The sequence below is a fragment of the Daktulosphaira vitifoliae genome, unplaced genomic scaffold (assembly GCF_025091365.1).
Source record: "Daktulosphaira vitifoliae isolate Bord-2020 unplaced genomic scaffold, ASM2509136v1 Scaffold_1, whole genome shotgun sequence".
Lineage (NCBI taxonomy): Eukaryota > Metazoa > Arthropoda > Insecta > Hemiptera > Phylloxeridae > Daktulosphaira > Daktulosphaira vitifoliae.
Window position 1 is genome coordinate 68851489 of NW_026099572.1, and position 22940 is coordinate 68874428.

At 27.6% G+C, this 22940-nt stretch overlaps 1 protein-coding gene and 1 pseudogene across 2 annotated transcripts; both read right to left on the reverse strand.

The window, feature by feature from the left end:
• Window positions 1–805: 805 nt before the first annotated feature.
• Window positions 806–11761, reverse strand: LOC126895072 (ataxin-2 homolog). Of its 2 annotated transcripts, none has more exons than XM_050666542.1 (13): window positions 11136–11761; window positions 9831–9960; window positions 9546–9756; window positions 9344–9480; window positions 9069–9190; window positions 8878–8976; window positions 8396–8814; window positions 8083–8325; window positions 7239–7648; window positions 5145–5466; window positions 4913–5076; window positions 4277–4851; window positions 806–1838 (listed from the first exon to the last, which is right to left on the reverse strand). In XM_050666542.1, the coding sequence occupies exons 1-12, from the start codon at window positions 11195–11197 to the stop codon at window positions 4330–4332; spliced, it is 2841 nt and encodes a 946-aa protein (XP_050522499.1). In that variant the 5' UTR covers window positions 11198–11761; the 3' UTR covers window positions 806–1838; window positions 4277–4329. The 2 variants fall into 2 exon arrangements, with proteins under 2 accessions (XP_050522499.1, XP_050522500.1); XM_050666543.1 differs by lacking the exon at window positions 11136–11761 and adding an exon at window positions 10619–10770.
• Window positions 11762–21897: 10136 nt separating this feature from the next.
• LOC126895202 (protein GVQW3-like) lies at window positions 21898–22645 on the reverse strand (annotated as a pseudogene).
• Window positions 22646–22940: the final 295 nt, after the last annotated feature.

Below are 22940 nucleotides of genomic sequence, written 5' to 3' on the forward strand. Positions count from 1 at the left end.
TAAAAAAATATATCAAATGGTAGATAAATACATCATGCATCTATATAAAAAAGAATTATATTGATATATTCATTTTTGAAAAAGTTATGGCACTTATAAGTAAAAAAAATTGAAAAATTTTCGAAAATTAGCGATTTTTAAATTTGTAATTTTTTTGGAGATTTCCCCCATATACGGAACGAGGGAAATTTGTTCAAGTTTTGAGGGTAATGTCTTCGACTAGATACGATTTGTGATCTTTTGACGTATCATTGAAAGAAATCGGTTCAATGAGAGCTGAGAAAAAGTGATAATAGATAAAAAAAAAAGACACATCAATTACCAGTAAAACCAATTTTCAACTTCGCATCGAAGCTAAAATTAATACCCATAACATACTTCGCTACGAAAATTTAATATTATGAGATATTTATTATTTTTCTTATATTTGTAAAAATAATTAATAAAAGTAATTATTACTTTTATTAAAATATTAACATTTCGGGTGTAATCGGAATTAAGAACTTTGAAATTCGACGAACATATGGTTTTATAGAAGAATTCTATATTTGATCTGAAGTAAGAAAATGCGAGATGTATGCGCACAGTAATTTATTTAATTAGGAATAGAATCTAATTCGCTATTATTATTAAAAATTTATAATTATTAATTAAAAATTATTTTATTTTATTTATATTAATAATATAGATTAAACTCATTAAGTGGAGTTTCATTTCACCTATATTGTATCCAGAATTTTTAAAATTCTAATTATGACACCAACTATGTCAATCATATATGATATTATTTGGGCTAATTACAAAATTTATATCGGGAGACAGTTTTAATATTTATTTACTGAATGTGGCATTACAAAATATACAAAATAAGACTTTAATATAAAACTTTAACAAGGTCTCACAGCATTTAACAATTGTATTTTTTATTTTTTTTTATTTTATTGCCAATAGATTTTTATTTCAGAAGTTTTCAATTAACTGCAGCATCAACAATTTTAATAATATTATTGAAAAAATTATATACTTAATAATGCTTATAAAAAGAATTTGCATATTAATAATTTTATTAAATTTATTTACACTGCAGCTAATCTACAAAAATTTGTTAAAATTAAATAAATGAGTTGAATAACTCAAATACCATAAAGGAAATTTTTTATAAAAATATTTTAACAACTTGAAAAAAAACTGAAAGAAGAAAAAATCACAGTACAAATCATTTACTTTGTAATGAGTTGTCAGCGAACCAAAGATAAAAGAAATCCTCAGCTAACTGACAATTCTTCACTTACAAATTTTATTATCAGTTCCTTATTATACTTCTAGTGACAATTTTTTTTTATAAATAAAAATCAGTCGTAGAATATAATACGGCTAATAATGTAATTGCTTAACTATTCTTAAAAGTAAAAATGGTTGCATTACATTTAACATTTTTGCAATTGAAAAATGTCACATTTAAAAACGAATGAAATCTGGAACTTTCATTTTGGGTCACAATATGAAGGTATAATATTACATATATTTATATATGAATTACATTTTTCTAATTTCTTTTTTTAAATTGGCATAACAAACAATTGATGTTCACCTTAGAAGGATTCAATGAAAAATATAATAAAGATAATAATAATCATTTAAAAAGAACGAAAAAATAATAATAATAATAATAATAATAATAAATAAATTATAACAGATACTGAACAACATTTAGCTAAGCTAACTCGTGTTTATCAATATGTTAATGTTGGCGATTTTTAACCTTGAAGATGGAGGTCGATCAAGATTTTTGAATTGAATTGGCAATGGATTTGCAAGATTTGGAAAACGCCGAATAACTAAAAAATAAAAAAACCTTATAAATATAAGAATTAATTAATTTTATTACATTATTATTTTTAAGTTTAGAAGTTATACTAATTATGTAAAATAAAAATTGAATATGTTACTAAAAAGGTATAAAGCACGAGTAAAAGGTTTATCATAAACACTCGTTTACACACAAAATATATTTTTGTTTTTTCTAATTGTATACAATTCTTCACTTATCAGGTAATAATTACTTTATAAAATTACTCCTTATAACATATAAGGATGTCAACTGTATTTTTTTAAATAATAAACATATATAACTAGCTTATTAAATAGTAAATTTTATAATTAAAAAAATAATTGGTCAAAAACAACTTTTGGACCAGTATTTCAGAAGTTTTTAACAATTTAAAGTAATGACTGGAGGTGGAGTGGATGCTTCTATTTTTAACAATAGTCATTTCCATGCCATACTCTTTGTATCGCATAGGTATTTAAATATAGATTAACATTAAAGTACTGGTTCAAAAGTTATTATCAACTAGTCATTTTCTTAGTTGAATAATTTTTTATTTTCACTTTTGAAAGCTACCCCTAATTTACCCTTAGGAATAATATTTTCTTACAACAAATTTGATATATACGGTAGTTTATAAAAAAACTTTAAACTACACATTTTTATGAAAACATCATTATTTAACAAAAAAATGTGGTATAGTATATTTAATATATCACTCTATATACAAGGTAACTCTTTTATCATGCACCCATGAAAGACTTGTATAATTTTATATCTGAACAGAGAAATGTGATAAAGCAATATCAAAACATAAAATAATCATGACTCATTATGTCAATACAACTTTTTGATTAATTATTTTTTAAATAAAATTATTATTTAATATAGCAACTAAAAAATGATGTATATTAGCCTTAAAAAGTTTGGTAACCTTGATAAGGCCAGAAAGGATGTATCTAAACATTGCATAATGATTAATAAATAGAAATACATACATAAAAAAGCAAAAAAAAAATTGTTTAGAAATAATTGATGAACAACTCTACCTGTTCTAGAATATAAAAATCTATAGAAATAGCTAAATTAAAATAAGAATTTGTGAAATTAAAAGTTTTTTTTAAAACTAAATTATAAAATGGCTATATTTGTAAATATTAATATGGATATAATTAAATATTATTAAAATTGAATAATTATCTAGCAATATTGAATAAGCTTCATGTATAAAGCTTACTAAATATATCATATTCCAAAAATTGTATATTTTGTTAAGCATTTCCAGAGAAAAATCAGTAATGAAAACAATTTATCGAAGTATTCTTTGAATCAATGGATTGAAAAAAATTTGGAGAAATAAAGTTTTAAGTATTTAGGGTCAGTTGTGCAAAAGAGCGGTGGTATTGTTGAGGATGTAAGACACAGGATTAAGTCCGGGTGGTTGAAGTGGAGAGAAGCGTCTGGCATCTTATGCGATAAAAGAATTCCAATGAGGCTGAAAGGTAAATTCTACAAGACTGTAGTGAGACCAGCTATGATGTATAGTTCAGAGTGTTGGGCGGTTGATTAAAAAGTAGAGCAGAAAATGATTGTAGCAGAGATAAGATAAGAGAAAATAGACTTAGATGGTTTGGTCATGTTATGAGGAGAGAAGAATCGGATGCCATACAGTTGTAGAAATGAATGTCGAAGGAAGAAAAGGTACAGGAAGACTAAAAAAGAAATGGAGAGATGTTATTGAATGCGAATGAGGGCAGCTGATGTGGGAGATCGTGTCAAGTGGAAGTTTAGGATAAGGGTGGCCGACTTCAAGTATTTGGGATTAAGGTGAAGAAGAAGAAAATTTAAATATAGTAACTTTAAATGATAACTAATTAAAAATCCAATTTATGGAAGATAAATATTTTAAAATATATATTTAATAATTTTAAGTATAATTATACAATTTATATGGTTTTTTGTATTTGTTGATAGAAATATGCGACATTTAAGCTCAGAAAAACTAAGTTTTTTTTTTTATAAATTTCATGTTATTTTTAATATTTTAATTTATAAAATTAAATATTTTAAGCATTAACTAACTAGGCATAAAAACTACACAAGTCACTAATTTAAAATTAAGTATTTTAGTTCTATTTGATTTTTAGCATTTTAATTAAAGCTATATGGACAGAAAAATGAATTGATATTATTTCTTATTTCAATAACAAGTTTTGAAAATAAAATCTACCCTAATTGAAAGTCAATAATGAAATTTCTATTTTTTATTACAACCGTAAGGTTGGTTAATACCATTTGGATTGGTATATCCTAATAAATGTTTAAATGCAGTGATTTCTCATTATTTTCTGCACTGGGAACATGATCTTTAGCTACCGTAAAAGCGCATGTACCCATCTATTTACCTATGGCTTTAAACCTATACTCAGTTTAATAATAATAACTCACTTATTTATTGCTTTTACTAAACGTGGACTAGGATCTAATGAGTTAACTATATCTCATGACTCCCGTATGGTTGAATAAATATGGTACTGCCCATGTTGTGTGGGAGCTGGTGTTGTTTGATGATGCGGGTGTGGATGAGAAATATACTGCTGAGGATGTTGCTGCTGTGGAGGTGGTGGTTGCATTGAAGGTGCTGATCCAGGTGTATTAGGGGCTGGAGGTTGTTGTGACCCTGTTGGTGTTGGTAGAATTGGACACATTATAGTGGTACCTGCAGGAAATGGAGGTGGTTGTGATTGTTGCGGTGGAGGCTGCTGGAAATTAACTGGGGTCTGAGATTGGCCTGGTGTTTGAGGTGGCACAGGTTGAGGTGCAGGGGATTGGGCATTTTGTTGTTGATTCATCATATGATGCTGGGATGCCTGATGATGATGGTGGTGGTGATAAGGTGGTCCTTGAGGTACTCCATTATCCATCTGACCAATTTGACCAGCATTAGTCGGATGGTAGCTAATTGAAGTTGGTACTAAAGCAGGCATCATACCTCCTCCTTGTTGAGGTACCATACGAACCATCTAGAAAAATATAAATAAATAATATCAATATATATATATTTGAAAATATTTTTATTTTTACCTGAACTTGTTGATAAGCTTGTGGTGTAGGCATTGGTTGTGGGCTATATCCAGGAACAGCAAATTGAGCTTGAATAGGTGCTGGAGCCAAAAGAGGTTGCCCTGTTGCAGCAGCAACTTGTATTTGAGAAGCTATATCACCTCTATGCGACATTCCAACTGTCACTGAAATATTTAATAAAAACAGATTGTTAATAGATAAAATATTCAACTAATTTAGTAACTAGACTAACTTTTACGGAATCTTCCAGCTTGATTTGGAGGTTGAGGAGGCATCGAATGAGGATGATGATTGAAAGCAGAATTTGATGTTACAAATACAGTTGGTAACATTGTAAATGCTGGATGAGGATGGGGTGGAGGTTGATGCGTAACCATTGGTCCACTTCCAGGTGCAGTATGGTGATGATGGTGGTGATATGCTGCAGGAATTGCAATTGCAGGTCCATGTTGTGCTTGAATCATTTGTTGATGGGACCCAGATGTAGCTACAATATTTGTTGTAGGCGTTTGAGGTGTCATCGGCCTTGAAGAATTTGGAGTACTTGGTGATCTCTACAAAATAATGTAAAAATATATAAATAAAAGCACTCGTAATTTATGAAACATATAATAAAATACATTTTAAAAAAAAGACTTAAGATTTATCAATGATTGTCGCACACTTATACAATATTTAAAACATTTATTTTCAATCTGTCCTAATAAATTTAACCAAAAAATAATTTTCAACAAATGATTAATTTAAAATTAATTAATTCTTTTTTCTCTACTTATTCTTAATTAACGGTATACCTATATTTACTTTTATATGTTCATTCCTTATCCTATCTTCTCTAGTCACTCCACTCATCCATCTAAGTATTCTCTTCTTTGCTCTATTCTCTTGTCAATCTCCCAATACTCTAAACTATAAATCATAAACCATAACTGGTCTCACTACAGTCTAATAAAACTTACCTTTCACCTCACTAAAATTCTCTTATCACATAACGCACTAGACGTTTTTCTCCATTTCATCCACCTACACTTTTCCTGTATTTTACATCTTCGTTAATACCACTGTCATTTGCACAACTGATCCAAAATATTTAAAACTATCCACGTCTCCTATCAGATCCTTTCTTTTAATTACTGATCTCATTTCCCCTACCTCATGTTCTCCTTTGTCAAATATGTACTCTAAATACTCTGCCTTATACTTAATCCCTTTCATTATCTTCACATCTATTATCTTTGATTAATTTCCTCCCTATATTTTACTATTAACACTATATTGTCAGCAAACATGCATCATGGTACCTCTCCTTGTATTTCTCTAGTAATTACATCCATCCTGTAGAAAATAAGTAAGAACTTAAAACCAACAAACTTTGGTACACTCCTACTCTTACACTTATATCTTCTGTTACTCTGCCCAAACTATTTACTCTGACACAAACATCATCATATACTCTATTACATTTATGTACCTTTTTGTGACTGCTTTTCTCAATAATACCTACTTTAAACCTCTCTCGATATATATTATTATAAATCTCTTTAAATCTATAAATACCACAGTTTTCATAAATACACAGTTTTTTCTTTTCCTTATACATTTCTATTAGTTGTCTCATACAGAACACTAGTTTTAACATTGACTTTCCAGGAAAAAAACCTGACTGGTTCTTTGTTACTCATATTCTACTCTTATTCTTTTTTCTATTGTATTTTCCAAAATCTTCATACTATGACTCATATGTATTATGCCTCTATAATTTCTACACTCCTATATGTCTCTTTTGTCTTTAAATATTGTCACCACAATACTATTTTGGCATTTTCCTTTCTAAAAGAATTTTATTTAAAAGATCCTTCTACAACTTAATGCCAACACTGCCTAATATTTACCATACTTCTAATGGCACTTCATCTATTATTTCTACTTTATTCTATTTCATTGATGCCATGGTCTCTCATACTTCTTTCTCCCTAATTAAATCTACCAGTCCGTCACATTACATGAGATTATCCTTTAATGTATCTCTCGGATACTACTCATTCAGTAATTTTTCAAAATACTTTTTCATCTTTTTTTTCTCATCATCACTTTTTATTCACCTTACAGTTTGATAATCTTTAGACTGGTTTTCTCTTACTTTTGCACATTTATACTTCTTTTTCACCTTCCTTTGTTCTTAGTCTATCAAAATAATTATCATTCCCTATATTACATTAATTTAATATTAATTAATAATTAAGGTAAATAATTTTCTAGAAGAATTGTTAGTTGATATATTAGTTTTATTATGGCTGGTTTAAGTTTATCATAAATGTTAACTTACAGGAATAAAAGGTTTTGTATTAGGATTAAATACAAATTCTTTAGCATTAGGATTGAGCTTAGATGTTTGTATAACAATTTTATCAGATGATTGGCTAGAATTTTCTTCTGATGATATTTCATTTGAATCTTTCTTAACACTATCTGTATTATTTTCTACTTGTCCTTCTGGTTGAGACTTATATACTTGTTGAGAAGATGGAGATTCAGTTACTTTAGGGAGTTGTGGTACTTCCTGTGATGACTGAGATGGTTCGGAATGTGATATTTGAGCAGAATGTTGTTTAGAATTTTCAGACACAGTGGGTATGCCTGGGGAAGACACTCGAAGATCACTTTGGGTTGGTGCCGTTGATAAGTTGAAATCAGTACTAAACTTTTTCAACTCAGAAGTAAGACTTTCATCTCTTACTAAAATTACAAAAATAAAATTGCATACATCTATTTATTCAATAAAAAAAAATAACAATTAATTATAATAATAAAAGATTAAATGGACAAAAATACCTCAGATATCAGGAAAAAAATCATTAATTTTGAACAATTATAGAGACATTTTTTTAACCAGATTATATTAAGTCAAATTTTTTACAAAGTTTTTTCTTTTTTTACTATTACTAATGATTTATAAGGTAATATAGATGACACTTGAATAGTCGTTACTGTATACCATCAGTTATCAAATAAATTACAAGTAATAATAAATTTTAAATGAACATAAATAGCAAAATATCTATGTCTTATTTTGATCAATTATCCTAGTCCTCTACATAACATAGACATTTAATAGAGTTTAATTTATAGTTTGATTCAATTAACTACTAACAATGTATAAGATAATTTACCTCTTATAGGTGGAGGAGGTGGTTGAGCTTTAGTCATAGGTTTATCAGCTGCAGCAGCATATGATGTACTGATATTTGTTCTTGTATTTGTTGTATTGGTTTGCTGTGTATATGTTGAAGTTTGATAGCGAGAAGAAGCCACATTACTAGTTTGATTATGTCCTTGGACAGTAGTAGGTGAAGTTCGTGAAGAAGAAGGTAATGATTGATTGTCATTTGAATTGTAATTATTTCGACCAGTTGCTTTAGAAGAAACAAATTAGTTCTAGAATAGCACTAACTAGTAAAATTTAAGTAGTAAAAAAATAATCACCATGTCTAGAATTAGATGAAGACTGTGGGGTATCTCTTCGGTTGCTAGTGGATGCTGAAGAACGTTTGTCTGTTTGACCATTCACAGATGGTTCTCGACTATTACTAGATGAATACGATTGATTGGCATTGTTATGGTATGTAGATCCAGTAGATTTATTGACAGTGTTGCTATTACCATTTTGTTGATGATTATGACTTCGATTCTGATTACTATTTTTTGTTCCTGAACTAGTCACACACTCCCACCGTTCATTAGATGCATTATTAGGATACTTTTCTGGATGTTTACGATTTCTATTAAACAAACCATAAGCATTTGCTGACTGTTGAGAGCCTGGTTTACGACGACCAGATGAATACTTGCTATCATTATGATTATTAGACACATCATTAGTAGATCTCGATACAGCAGCAAATCTATAAAAAATAAAATAAAATTTAATAATCTATTTTAATGTGATAAAAATATAAAATTTTTACCTTTCTTCTTCATCTCCATTTTCTAAATTAGCTCTATTTTGAGAACTTGGATTACTTTCAATTTCTCGAGCTAATCTAGCAGCTTTTGCTTCCTCATTTCTAGAATATACATTTGATTATATACTTATTATATTTGATTACTAATATTAATTTAAGTTAATTCTCTTTATAATAATAAATGTTTGTTTTACTTGAAATTTGACATATCTGTTCGTAGCTCTGTAGTATATCCACTTAAATTTTGATCAAAAGTAGATGTGACTCCATGTTCCTGCTCATTGCGTCTAAACATATCATCAGCATCCCAACCATTCTAAAAAAATTTAATTAATTTAGTTCTAGGCTTAGATATATACTATAAATTCAAAAAAGTAGAATTAAGTTGTAATCTTAAGGAATATAACACCGTTAATTTTAGACAATAATTTTAAAATAATTTTATAGATAATTGAAATAATACACTTACTATATTGCTACTACCAGAATTTAAATCAAATTCTTCAAGATCACCATTAATAGTTGGTGGTTCCCACATTTCTAACACTTTTTCTCCTAAAGGTTGGCCATTATATTTACTAATTGTAGTATCAGTTTGGAATGTATCTAGAACAAAAGATATTGATTTTATGAGTGTCAGTTATTTTACGGGTAGGAAAAAGATAACATACTTCGAGTCATACTATCTAAGTCTGTGTCATGTGCAGTAATTTTCACTATACTGTCAAATTTAAATATCATTTTGTCAGCTATTATTTGTAAACCTACAGTTTGGCTAGAAGGAGGAGGATCAGTCCTGTGTGGTAATTCCAATACAACATCAAAATTGCTAGAAAATGTACGCAATATACCAGAATACATTTCTTTAGAATGAGTAGATATCTAAAAAAAAAAATAGGTTCAGATAATAATCATAAACAATAAAATAAGTCAATTTTTTTATAATATTATCTTACTTCAACTTCAAGTCCTATTAAACTTGTAACACGATGCATAAATGTTTCGTTTAAATATATTCCATCAGCACCTGATACTTGAGTATTTACTCCATTTCCTCCAGATGATGAAGCCCTGGTTCGAGGAGGCCTACAAATGCAATATTCTTTTAAACCAATTTTAAAATACAAAAAAAAAATTACTTTAACAATAAAAATAATCATAAATTATAAATTTAGACTAACAAAATGACTTAATAACATTTATAAATAACATCGAAATAAACTATATCATTTCAAAAATTAAATCAAAATCAATGAAACTAAAACAAAGTAAAATTTATTTAATTGTAAATAGCATGAAACTAAGATTAGGGTGTCTGAGTTTATTAATTTATTAAAACTTCAATCATATGTCATTACTGATTTATTAAATTAGTAACTTAAAATAATTTAATTCATTTTTAAGTTCATGCTTCAAACTTTAATTTATTCAATTAAAGGTAGCCTATTGTTTAATAGACTACTTTAGTAGCCTCTCTGAATTTAAAAAATGGTTGTGTTCCATAATATTACAAATAGATATTATTTTAATATTACTATATTAAAGTGGTGTAACTAAGATTTCATAATATAGGGCACAGTAAAACAACTACAAAATTCTGTATATTTGGCTTTTTATTTTCCTCATCACTTTAGTTAAGAAATGAATATTGCTATCAGGTGAGTAGTACAAACCCCTGACCTCCCCAACTATACCACTGCTTATGAGTTTTACAATATTTTCATTAACAATAAATAATACATACCTAATCACAAGCATTTTGCTAAGTAATTAAAAATCACAATTCAAATTATTGAATATTAATACTGATGAAAGTAAAAAAAAATATATCGAATTACAATACGTCATATTTAACAATTGATCGCTTCACAAGAAAAAAAAATAAAAGCCATTAAAACAAAATTAGTTATGAAACAGATTTATTGAATTAACATTTGATTAGATATTTAATTTGATCTATGATGATGTTAAATTATATCATTTTTTTTATAGTAGTTTTACTAATGGGTTATAAGAAATGTTTATAGTTTCACATAAAATATTTAACTGCGAGTAAGTGAAGAGATAATAAGAAAAAAAATTCCCGACAAAATGGCGACTGTTGACATTGATTAGCAAAAATAAAATAATACTCCACAGTTAAATAGGATAAACTTCATGTGACAAATAGGATCATCGATTACATGATAATGTATGAACCGGGAAAACAACAAGTTTTATAATTGTGATAGGTGTAAATGATTTTAAAAAAATTCGCTTACCTAGATCCAGCAACTGTGCTGCTGTTTGTATTGGCGCGACTTTTTCTTTTTGTCGTGTTCATTCTGCCGTCGTCGTTTCGGCCGGAAAAGGCACAATTCTTCGTAGGGACCGGAATTTTGAATAAAATTTATAAAAATTCAACGATAAGACAAACCTTAGAGGTTCTTATTTCTCTTAATTTCAGTCAGTATCAGCGATTATGCTCAATATATTTTCAATATCAGTTGAGTGAAAACGGCTTTCGTCTCAAATGCACGCACTCTCCGAATTTAAAATTTATATTAATAAACAAAATAATATTAAAACAATAGAACCACAATAACAATAACAACAAATTCTATATTGTAATATTATAGGCGAACAAAAACGCCCTGGCAGTTCGGCTATGCACACGCTGACGTAATCGATGTGAAGTTCACTGCACTCGGTTGTCGACCAAGTGTTGTGGTACTTACTAAACGGCGCGCGCGGCGGCCGCCTTACGTTAGCACTGTATTAACCGAGAAAATGCGGCAGCGATTACAGTTGATGCGTCGGACAATGCATCCAATAGAAAATACTCAAAATTATTTAGAGAAAAAATTAAATTATTTCATTAACACTCACAAATTTAGGTTGTGAACACCAACTGACAAAACGTATAATAGTTGAACTATATACTCATGTGACTATATATGTATATATATATATATATATAATATTTATACGTAGGAGTAATATATATATATATAAATAAATAAATATATAAGTATAAGGATTGTATATATAAATAGTACAGTATATGTTTTATACTAGAGTTACCATTAGTATATTAAAAGAGAGTGCGATATCCGAAGAGTTTGCGCAAATTATCCGCAACAGGGCAATGTATCTCTACTAGTTAGAAAGAGACACGTAAAAAACTATACCAACAAAAACATTTCATGGAATAAAACATCAACTACTCAGAGTATTCATGGAAAAATGTAATAGCATATGGCGTACTTTTCAAGATATACATGAAAGATTAATGATTATATAAACAATTGAAAATGAATAACATAAATATTATAAATCATTTTCTACGACGATATTTGCTTAATTGCAAAATATTTTTAGATGAAAAATTTTTGAAAACCAAATTATCTAAAATAACAACTGTATAAAGTAATTATACACTAGGAAACAAAAATATCATGAATTCAAATTTCTATCTTTCTTTTCAAACATGGCTTCATTTTTCTCTATTAGTGCCACGCAATTTTTATTTAAACACACATTGTCACAACTAAATTTAAAAAAACCATTGTACTATTTCTGCAAAATTAAATAATGAATGCGCATTTGTACGCCATATTTACAGAAATAGTATACTTAATATAATTTGTGTTTTTTAATTCGCGACATCAAGATCGTTGTCTAAATATAATCGTACGTGGTTTTTAGAAAGACTTTATACTTGGTGGATTTTCAAAAATAAACAAATCAACATAATTTTTTTTTATACTAAAACCTTAGATATTTCCCTTTCATTTGATATCATTTTTTTGAAAATCTAACACTTAACCTGCTCATTGGGGAGGATTTAAAATAACAACTTTTTTACAAAAACTAACTTTTTCAACTTAATTTTTGAAAATGTTCCGGAAATACTGCGTCCTTTAAACGTATATAAAATTAAAGTTTATTTTATGTACTATAAAATGAAAAAAAAAAATTTGTCCCGACACTTTTATCTTCTGCATGCAATTGGCTGCCGTAGTTAAAAAAACGCTATTTTTGTGTTAAAATTTTCGATTTTCAATTTTCAACTTAAAATGCTATAACTTTTCGAAAAATGTATGTATCAGCACAAATATTTTTTTTCTAAATACATTATAAGTACATCTTTCAATTAACATACTATTTATTAAAATTGGACAATTCCCCCTTATATAGGGAGCGATCAAAATTTGAAACATTATATAAAAAATAGAACTTTTTCAACTTAACTTTTAAAAATGTTCCGGAGATACTGCGTCCTTTAAACACATATCAAATTAAAGGTTATGTCATATACAGTAAAATAAAAAAAAAATTTGTCCCGACACTTTACCTTCTATGTGCAATGGCTGCCGAAATTCAACAAAAAATGTAATGTTTGCGATAAACATTTATTCATTTAGAAATATTCATTTATAATATTTTTAAAGTATATTGTCAAATTAGATTTGATATTATATAATTTTACTTTGAAATTTATTAATTTTTTTACTCTATTTGTGTGTGCTACTACCAAACTATAACATTCCAAATTTTAAATTTCTTTATCTTCTGCATGTAAACAGCTGCCGTAGTTAAAAAAACGCTATTTTTGTGTTAATATTTTCGATTTTAAATTTTCAACTTAAAAATGCTATAACTTTTTGAAAAATGTATATATCAGCACAATTTTTTTTTTTTTCTAAATACATTATAAGTACATCTTACATTTGACATAATTTTTGTTATAATTGGACAAATTCCCCTTATATAGGGGGCGTTCAAAACTTGAAATATTGTAAAAAACATAGATCTTTTTCAACTGAACTTTAAACATATATCAAATTAAAGCTCATGTAATGTACTATAAAATTAAAAAAAAAAATTTATCCCGACGACCTATCTTCTATGCGCAAATGGCTACTGTATTCAAAAATATGCTATTTTTCTATTAAAATTCTAGGTTTTGTATTTTATTTTATTTTAAAATATCTTATTAGGAGAATATATTGACTTTCATGAATATTATATAATTTAATTGACATAGAATAAAGGTCATAAGACATAAGAAATTAAACTTATTAAATTTTTTTTACTTTTTTATTTTCATACTAAATTTAATAATTATAATTAGTATTTATTCATATATTATATTTTAAAATCAAAAAACTACTAATTAGGATATAATCAAAGAAATAAGAGTTGATGTTGCTTTTGGAATAATCCACCAATTTCTCTAAATGAAACACTATCTACAGATTTGCATCGAAGCGTTTCTTATGACAATGATTTTAATCACTGTCAATACTTGTCAATACCTATCATCTATACTTGTCCCATCTATGCCTTGTCTACACTGTGCCTCGACCCCACTGTGCTACCGTTTTTGTATTATTAATTTTTGTATTTTTAACAAATGTATTTCGTTTATTTTTAAAGAAACTATCTACTAAGACAAGATACTTTCCTCGCTGTCCTCAAAATACTTTTTATAATAATAATTAATCTATACATATCATTAATTAATCATTAAGATACAATAAAGATAGTCTTAAATAATAAATATAAAATATAATAAATAAAATACTTTTTGAGAATTTAAGCAGGTATTGTATAATTTTAAATATCTGTAAATTTTGAATATTTTTAACTTTTTTTATTAAAAGTGTCACAATTTTTTAGCTTCGATGCGAAGCTGAGAAGGTATTAATTTTACTATGATGTGTTTTTTTTTTTTGTGTCTGTTACCACTTTTTCTCAGCTCTCACCGAACGGATTTCTATCAACGATACGTCAAAAGATCACAAATCGTATCTAGTCGAAGACATTACCCTTAAAAATTGAAAAAAATTCCCTCGTTCCCCGTAAATGGGGGAAACCTCTAAAAAAATTACGAATTTAAAAATCGCTAATTTTCGAAATTTTTTCTATTGTTTTTACTAAAAACTGCCATAACTTTTTCAAAAATGAACATATCAATATAATTTTTTTTTATATAGATGTTTGATGTCTTTACCTATCATTTGGTATTTTTTTTTTTGTTGTAAATTTGACCCATTATCTGCCCACAGGGGGGGTTTTAAATGACAAGTTTTTCACATAAAATTAATTTTTTCAACTTGATTTTTGAAAATGTTCCGGAAGGTCTGACACTTTTATATATATTTTAAATTAAAGCTAATGTAATATAATTTATCATGAAAAAAAAAAAATTCACCTCTGGACTTGTCTTCATGGTGAAAATGGCTACCGAATGCTATTTTTGTGTGAAAATTCTCGATTTTATAATTTACATTTTTTACATTGAAGAGCTATAACTTTTTAAAAAATGTATGGATCAATACAATTTTTTCATGAGAAGTAGTATTTATATACATCTTTCATTGGATATACTTTTTTTTTAAATCAGACTATTTCCCTATATATGGGGGGGCTTCAAATATAAAAAATGCANCCCTATATACGGGGGGGCTTCAAATATAAAAAATATATATAGAAAATAGAACTTTTTCAACTTAACTTTTGAAAGTGTTCATGAAGGTCTGACACTTTTATATATATCTAAAATTGAAGCTTATATAATATACTATAATTTGAAAAAAAAAATTTGACCTCTGGACTTGTCTTCGTGGATAAAATAGACATTAAAGTTAATAAAAAATTACGATTTTTGTAAAATAATTTTTTTTTATATTTTTAACTTAATAATGCTATAACTTTTTCAAAAATGAACATATCAATATAATTTTTTATGAGAAATAATATTTTTTAATAATCATTTGACAAACTTTATCTTAAATAAGATATTAATAAGGAACTAGCAGATCATGTAGCATTTGGAATAATCCAACAATTTTTTAAAATTAAACACTATCTAAAGATTTGCATCGAAGCGTTTTATTTTGATAGTGATTTTAATCACTGTCAGATATCATTATACTTGATCCAACTATGCCACGTCACCACTGTGCCGCGACCCCCCTGTGCTGGTTTTTTTTTTTTGTGTGTGTCTGTCATTCATTTTTTTTAGCTCTCACTTAACCAATTTTTTCAAGGGAACATCAAATGATCACAAATAGTATCTAATTCATTATATTACCTTCAAAAATATTTCCCCTTTATCAAATAAATTAATTAAATAAATTTTTCCATAAAGACAATTAAAATCATTTATTTATAATGTTTTTAAAGTATATATTGTCGAATTAGATTTGATATGATAATATGTTTCAACTACAACGTTGAATAATATTACTTTGTTATTTATTAATTTTTTAACTCTATTTGTGTGTTCTTCTATCATTTTATAATATTCCAAATTTTTTTGTAACATGTTACTCAATGAATTTTATCTTCATCTTCTTTTTCCTCGCCTTTATCCCAATTACATGGGGTCGGCCACTCTTATCCTAAACCTCAACTTGACACGATCACCCACAACATCTACGCTCAGATCAGCTGTCCTCATGTCACATTCAATAACATCTCTCCATCTTCCATCCGTCTTTTTCCTTCAACTATCTTTAATTAACAAAAAAAAAACTAGCATATATTATAAAATGTCAGCCAACAAATTCATTAATATGCACTTCAGTTTTTTTTATTGTATAATATAAATTTATATAATAAATCAGGTTAGTTATTCAGGAGGTAACTTTTTTTATCTTAGAGTATGTCACATAAGTTTCACATTGAAAAACTTCTACTGTTTATACGTATGTATTAAGTTGAACCCTTCTGTATAAGGGGAAATGATCTTATATCTAAAAAAAGTAGGTCGGAAAAAATATTATGTATGAAATATTTATAAAAAAAATTGTCTAATGCATATATTTTTAAAATAATAATAGTGATTTAAGTTGAAAATATAAAATCGTTTTAACTACGGCGGCCATTTGCACATAGATGATAATAAGTCGGAACAAATATTTTTTTAACTTATATTACTCAAATAATGTATAAAAAATTTATTTATTGCTATTTCATATACGTTGCAAATTAAAATAAACAAGGAATTTTCGTAGTCTTTATTTGAAAATAAGGAATTTTTTATAATTTTGCATTTAAAATGATTAATAAATTATATTTTGAATTAATAAAACTGTTTTACAACACAACTACACCCAAAGAAAAACTTCGATCTATATAATAAATTCATTGTTCAATTTGATAAATATATCATTACTATTGAATCAATGATATATTTATCAATATGATATTTTTTTTTCTTGTCTTGAACAATAATTATTTATAAGAATAGTTATTTTGTTCGTATTAATAAAACATTATCATAAACCCTTGATAAAATTTCTCTTTCAATTTTGATTGAGGTTTTTCTTTGGGTGTACTATATTAAGACACGTTAACAATGATTTATACAATTGTGAGAAAACAAATAGAAAAGTTAGAGTATTCAGGGCCGGATTTAGACTTTTGGATGCCCGGGGCAAATTTATTTTTGAGGCCCCTAACAGTAAAATAATAAAAAAATACTGATTATCGACGTAGTTAAGGATAAAAGTTTTAAAATTTCCAAATTTGCACTTTATAACTATTTACCTAAAACGTGTTTATTTCAAGTTTGAAACACTGCTGTTCATGTAACACAAATTTCAAAATTCATTTAAAGATAGCAATATTACATAAATTTATTAAACCTTCATAATTTGAAGAGTAAAAATAAATATAATAATCTTACAATTTAATTTATTAAAATTTTTAAATTCAACCTCCATAGCAGCTACATTAATTATAAATTATAATAAAAGTTTAATTAAATTTAATACTTTAAAATTTTTATTGGCAGTAGGTAGTAAATAGTACAATTAAAATTATTTAAATCAAAAATGTTAAATAAAAATATATTTTTATAAATTTGGTATATAAATTATATATAAACATTTAAAGTTTCAAATTTTTTATTTAATATACATGTATAATACACAAGACATTACAAATACAGGTAGCTAATTGGTTTTTTATGACATCGATATTAGCAGGTACACAGCATTGTTATTATCAATGGTGGTAAGGCACATTGTTGTGAGTTTATAAATACACTAACTAACAATAAAATAGTATATCTATTGATAGTCATAATTGATAATAAACAATCCGTGACTGACAGCTATGTCATAAAAATCATACATGTATATTAACTAAAAAATTTGAAACTTGTTTATATATAATAAACGAATAAAGTTATCTTAAAAATTACAGTGGCATCTACTATTAAATTAAAAACTCAAACATTTTATTAAATTAAAAATATGTGTTTCCATTTAAAAAAACAAAGTTGACCCCATTACAAGGCATAAGAGATGAACTTAAAAAGTATTACATAGATAATAATTCGAGAATAATGTGTAACTAAAGATCACAAAAAAAAAAAAAATCTTTAAATATATTTATTCTATAAGTAATTGAGTGGGTTATGATATAAAAATCACTCTGTATACTAGAAATTCCTCAGAGAGTATCTTAAATATAAGGGGTAACTGGTCAACTAGATCCTTCTAAAGGTATTCTGTACCATACTGTTGTAAAAATAAAATCAATTTTTAAATGAAAATCAAGGGCAAAAAAATATTGACACCAAATTTAAAATTAATTAATCAATTAAACTGGAAAAATTACCTATACATCGCCTAAAAAAAAATCATTCCACAAGCCACTATCACATAAACTGAACAATACTACACAATTATAACACATTTTTTACCTACATTGAATGGAACTTACAATATTTATTTCGGGAGTATTCAGTCTTCGGAGTTTTCAGCCTCCACTCGGCACACAGCGTATTTTAAATTAAAAAAACAAAAAATAAAAAAAGTCAGTACAGGGTGGTCGCGGCACAGTAGTAACGTGGCATAGTTGGATCAAGTATAATGATATCTGATAGTGATTAAAATAACAATAAAAAAAAAAACGCTTCGATGTAAATCTTTAGATACTGTTTAATTTTAAAAAATTGGTAGATGATTACAACATCAACTTCTATTTCCTTAATTATACCCAGCTTAGTAATTCTTTTAATTACATATTATATAATTTTTAAAATTAATTGTTTTCAAATTATTATGATCTGCTAGTTCCTTATTAATATCCTGATTAAGATAAAGTATGTCGAATGAAAAAGGGAATATTAAAAAATATTATTTCTCATAAAAAAATTGTGTTGATCATGAAAATGTAAAATACAAAATCGAGAATTTTCACACAAAAATAGCATTCGGGGGCCATTTTCACCGTGAAGATAAAATAAAGTCCGAAATTTTTTTTTTTCATAATAAAGAATATTACATAAGGTTTAATTTAAGATATATATAAAAGTGTCAGACCTTCCGGAACATTTTCAAAAGTTAAGTTGATAAAGTTAATTTTTTGTGAAAAAGTTGTCATTTTAAATCCCCCCCTGTGGGCGGATAAAGGGTTAGATTTACAAAAAAAATATACCAAATGATAAGTAAAGATATCAAGCATCTATAAAAAAAAATTATATTGATTTGTTAATTTTTGAAAAAATTATGGTAGTTTTAAGTAAAAAAAATTTCGTAAATTAACGATTTTAAAATTTGTATTTTTTTGGAGGTTTCCTCCATTTACGGGGAACGAGAGAATTTTTTTCAATTTTTGAGGGTAATGTCTTCGACTAGATACGATTTGTGATCTTTTGACGTATCATTGAAAGAAATCGGTTCAATGAGAGCTGAGAAAGAGTGGTAACAGACACAAAAAAAAAAAAAAACATCATAGTAAAATTAATACCTTCTCAGCTTTGCATCGAAGCTAAAACCCAACAAAATTACGCACACGATTACACGAAACTTAACACACATGTATGCAAAACGCAGTAGTTCGATCACTGGACACTGAACGTTTGAATTAGCTGTTGGTAGTGTGTTTATTCCTTTATTCCAACTTTGATAGGTACTAAGATGTTTATAATAAAAAGGATAACCAAGATACGTGAAAACAAAATAACACAACGACGGACGGCCTGCGCTAATCGCTATTATAATATGGTATCGCGATTCGTAGAAGTCAAAGTCACGTCTTATCAAACCCGGGGTTTCCAGGCACTACCACCACGCTGTTTAATAATAAATGACATAATTACTCGAACGTTTATACCAATTTACTAAAGTATTATATTGTATTTGCAGTATGCCCCAATGTCGTTTTGTTATCATGTGACGTATATCGGTATTAATTTTGCAGACCAAATTATATAAATACAAAACAATATTTATTTTTTAAAGTTGATTTTTTCATAAGCCGAGGGTTAAAAAGTTTAAAATTTTTTTTTATAGTATTCGGCATCCGGATGCCCCAAACATCTGCTGCCCGGGGCAAGTGCCCTTAAAACCCTCCGTCAAATCCGGCCCTGAGAGTATTAATTATGTTTTCTTTTTTGACTGAATAGATTTATATTAGTTTGTTTGCGTTTTGAATTAATGTTATTGTATCTACCAAAAAATGTGGTGATAAAATCCAGTTTTCCATTGATAAAGTTATTCTGTGTTTCTATGTTGTTATTAAAGTATTTTCCTAATTTGAACAACAAAAAAATGAATTGAAAAATATAAACTGATGTTATATGTATGGTGAATGAAATAGAAACTTACTTCATGTTGATCAGTACTTTTAGATATGTGTAGTGCTACGTTGGAAGCAATACTTCGGGCCAATTCAAAGATCGTTCGACCGCCCTCTTCATATTCACTACACATATTTTTTTCTAAACTGTATGTTTTATGATTTTTGTACGACAGTCCTTCCCGTGGAGGCGAAGTTACAATGACTTCAGCTTTGTATTTCTTTAGGTCTTTAGCGAAAGTGAAAAAATCACCCTCGATGAATTCGATTTTATCCCTCGCACCATAAATTTCCGCATTCTTCTTAGCAAATTCTAATTTGTTCGAGTCAATGTCTATCGCGATTACATTTTAATACTTCATTGCTAACTGAATTACGTTACCTCCGGCGCCACAAAACGGGTCCATCACTACATTGTAAACACCTATTGGCAATATGCTTGCTCAAAATTTCAGGACACACGGAATAAAATTATTCTAAAGTAATAGTTAACATTAAAAACCCAGCACAGAGGTCGTGGCATAGTTGGGTCCAGTATAGATGATATCTGACAGTGATTAAAATTACTATCATAAAAAACGCTTCGATGCAAATCTGTAGATAGTGTTTAATTTAAAAAAAAAAATTTTTTCAAAAAAGTAGGCCATGTGAGAACTGACAAAATAAATGATAGCTACAAAAAAAAAACCACATAGTGAAATAATATTTATAATGAATTTCTTCTCTCGAGAGGAGACTACAGTAATGGGATCCTTGATATTTATTGAAATTATTGAATCTAAATGAGATAAAAATCAAATGAGTTAAACATTTTTTTCTAACTCAAAAAGAATTAAGAAAACATTAGATCAAACAAGCACCATAGACAAAAAATAGGAAAAGTGACCATCGTGCCAATGAAATTCACTGAATAAAAAAAATGAATGTAAAAAATTATAAATTTAAACAATATTAAAAATATAATAGAGACTTCTAGACTGGTTGGCTTCCTCAAGAGCTTACGAGGTGTGACAATAAAATAACGAGACTTTTTTAATAAAAGTTATTTATTTTAAAAATTTTACAATTTAATGATTGTCACCTTCAAAGTACCTTCCCTCAGCATCAACACACTGTTGCATACGTCGCTGTCATTCTTGAAAATAATATTGCCAATCGCTTTCAGTTAGCCCTTTTAGAAGTTCTGCCGTTTTCATTTTTATGTCATCAACCGTTTGAAAATGGGTTCCTTTTAAAAAACTTTTAATTTTTGGGAATAAGAAGAAGTCACAAGGAGCAAGGTCTGGCGAGTACGGGGGATATTGAAGTATAGAAATATTTTTTTCTTAAATACTATTAAAAAACTTTGAATTAAATATGCACTGTGAGCTGGAGTATTGTCTTGATGAAGAACCCAGCCATTCTTCCACAGATCTGGTCCCTTTTTTCTAACACGTTCTCTTAATTTAATTAATACATCTTTATAATAATATTGGTTGACAGTTTGCCCTTTAGGAACCCATTCAACAAAAATTATTCCTTTAATGTCAAAGAAAACAATGAGCATTGCTTTGAATTTCGACTTGCTCATTAGAGCTTTCTTCATTCTTGGGAAAGTTGATGTCTTCCAATGCATAGATTGCCTTTTAGTTTCAGGATCATATGTAAAAATCCACGTTTCATCATACGTAATGATATTATTTATAATAGATGGATCATCTTTGATGATTTTTAAGGTGTCAGAACAAATTTCTTTGCGATTGAATTTTTGATCAATCGTCAAATTTTTAGGGACCATTTTAGCACACAATTTTTTCACATTTAAATTTTCAACTAAAATTTTACGAATACTTTCTCTATCAATATTTACCATCTCTGCTACAGCTCTAACACTTAATCGATGATCTTGCCGAATAATTTTGTCGATTTTTTTGACGTTTTCGTTTGTTGAACATGTGGTAGGACGTCCAGAATGATCATTGTCTTCCACATCCTCTCTTCCATTGCAAAACCGTTTGTGCTATTCAAAAATGCGAGTTCTTGATAAACATTCTTCACCATAAACTTCACAAAACATACGAAATGATTCTGCGGCAGTTTTTTTTAATTTAACAAGAAATTTAATGTTAACACGTTGTTCGATTTTTATATCTAACATTTTTCGGCAGTATAGTCGAATTTGCACTAATAACAAGGTTACTAACGTATAAGAAAGTTAACCGATTTCATCATTTTTTATAGTACTTTTAGATAAGTGTTTCCTAATCATATTTCAATAATAGTTTTATAGATAACGTTAATAGTTTAGGAGGTTATATTTAGAAAGTCTCGTTATTTTATTGTCACACCTCGTATATATTCTTTGTTCGCTGGTTAGACTAAAAGTCCCAATGAATTTTTAGTTTACTAAATAGTATCTTTTATATTAATATTTTGATATTAAACCCAGAATCCCCGGACCCGAGGGAGGCGTTGAAGTCGGCCCGCAAAGAGCTGAAGCTCGC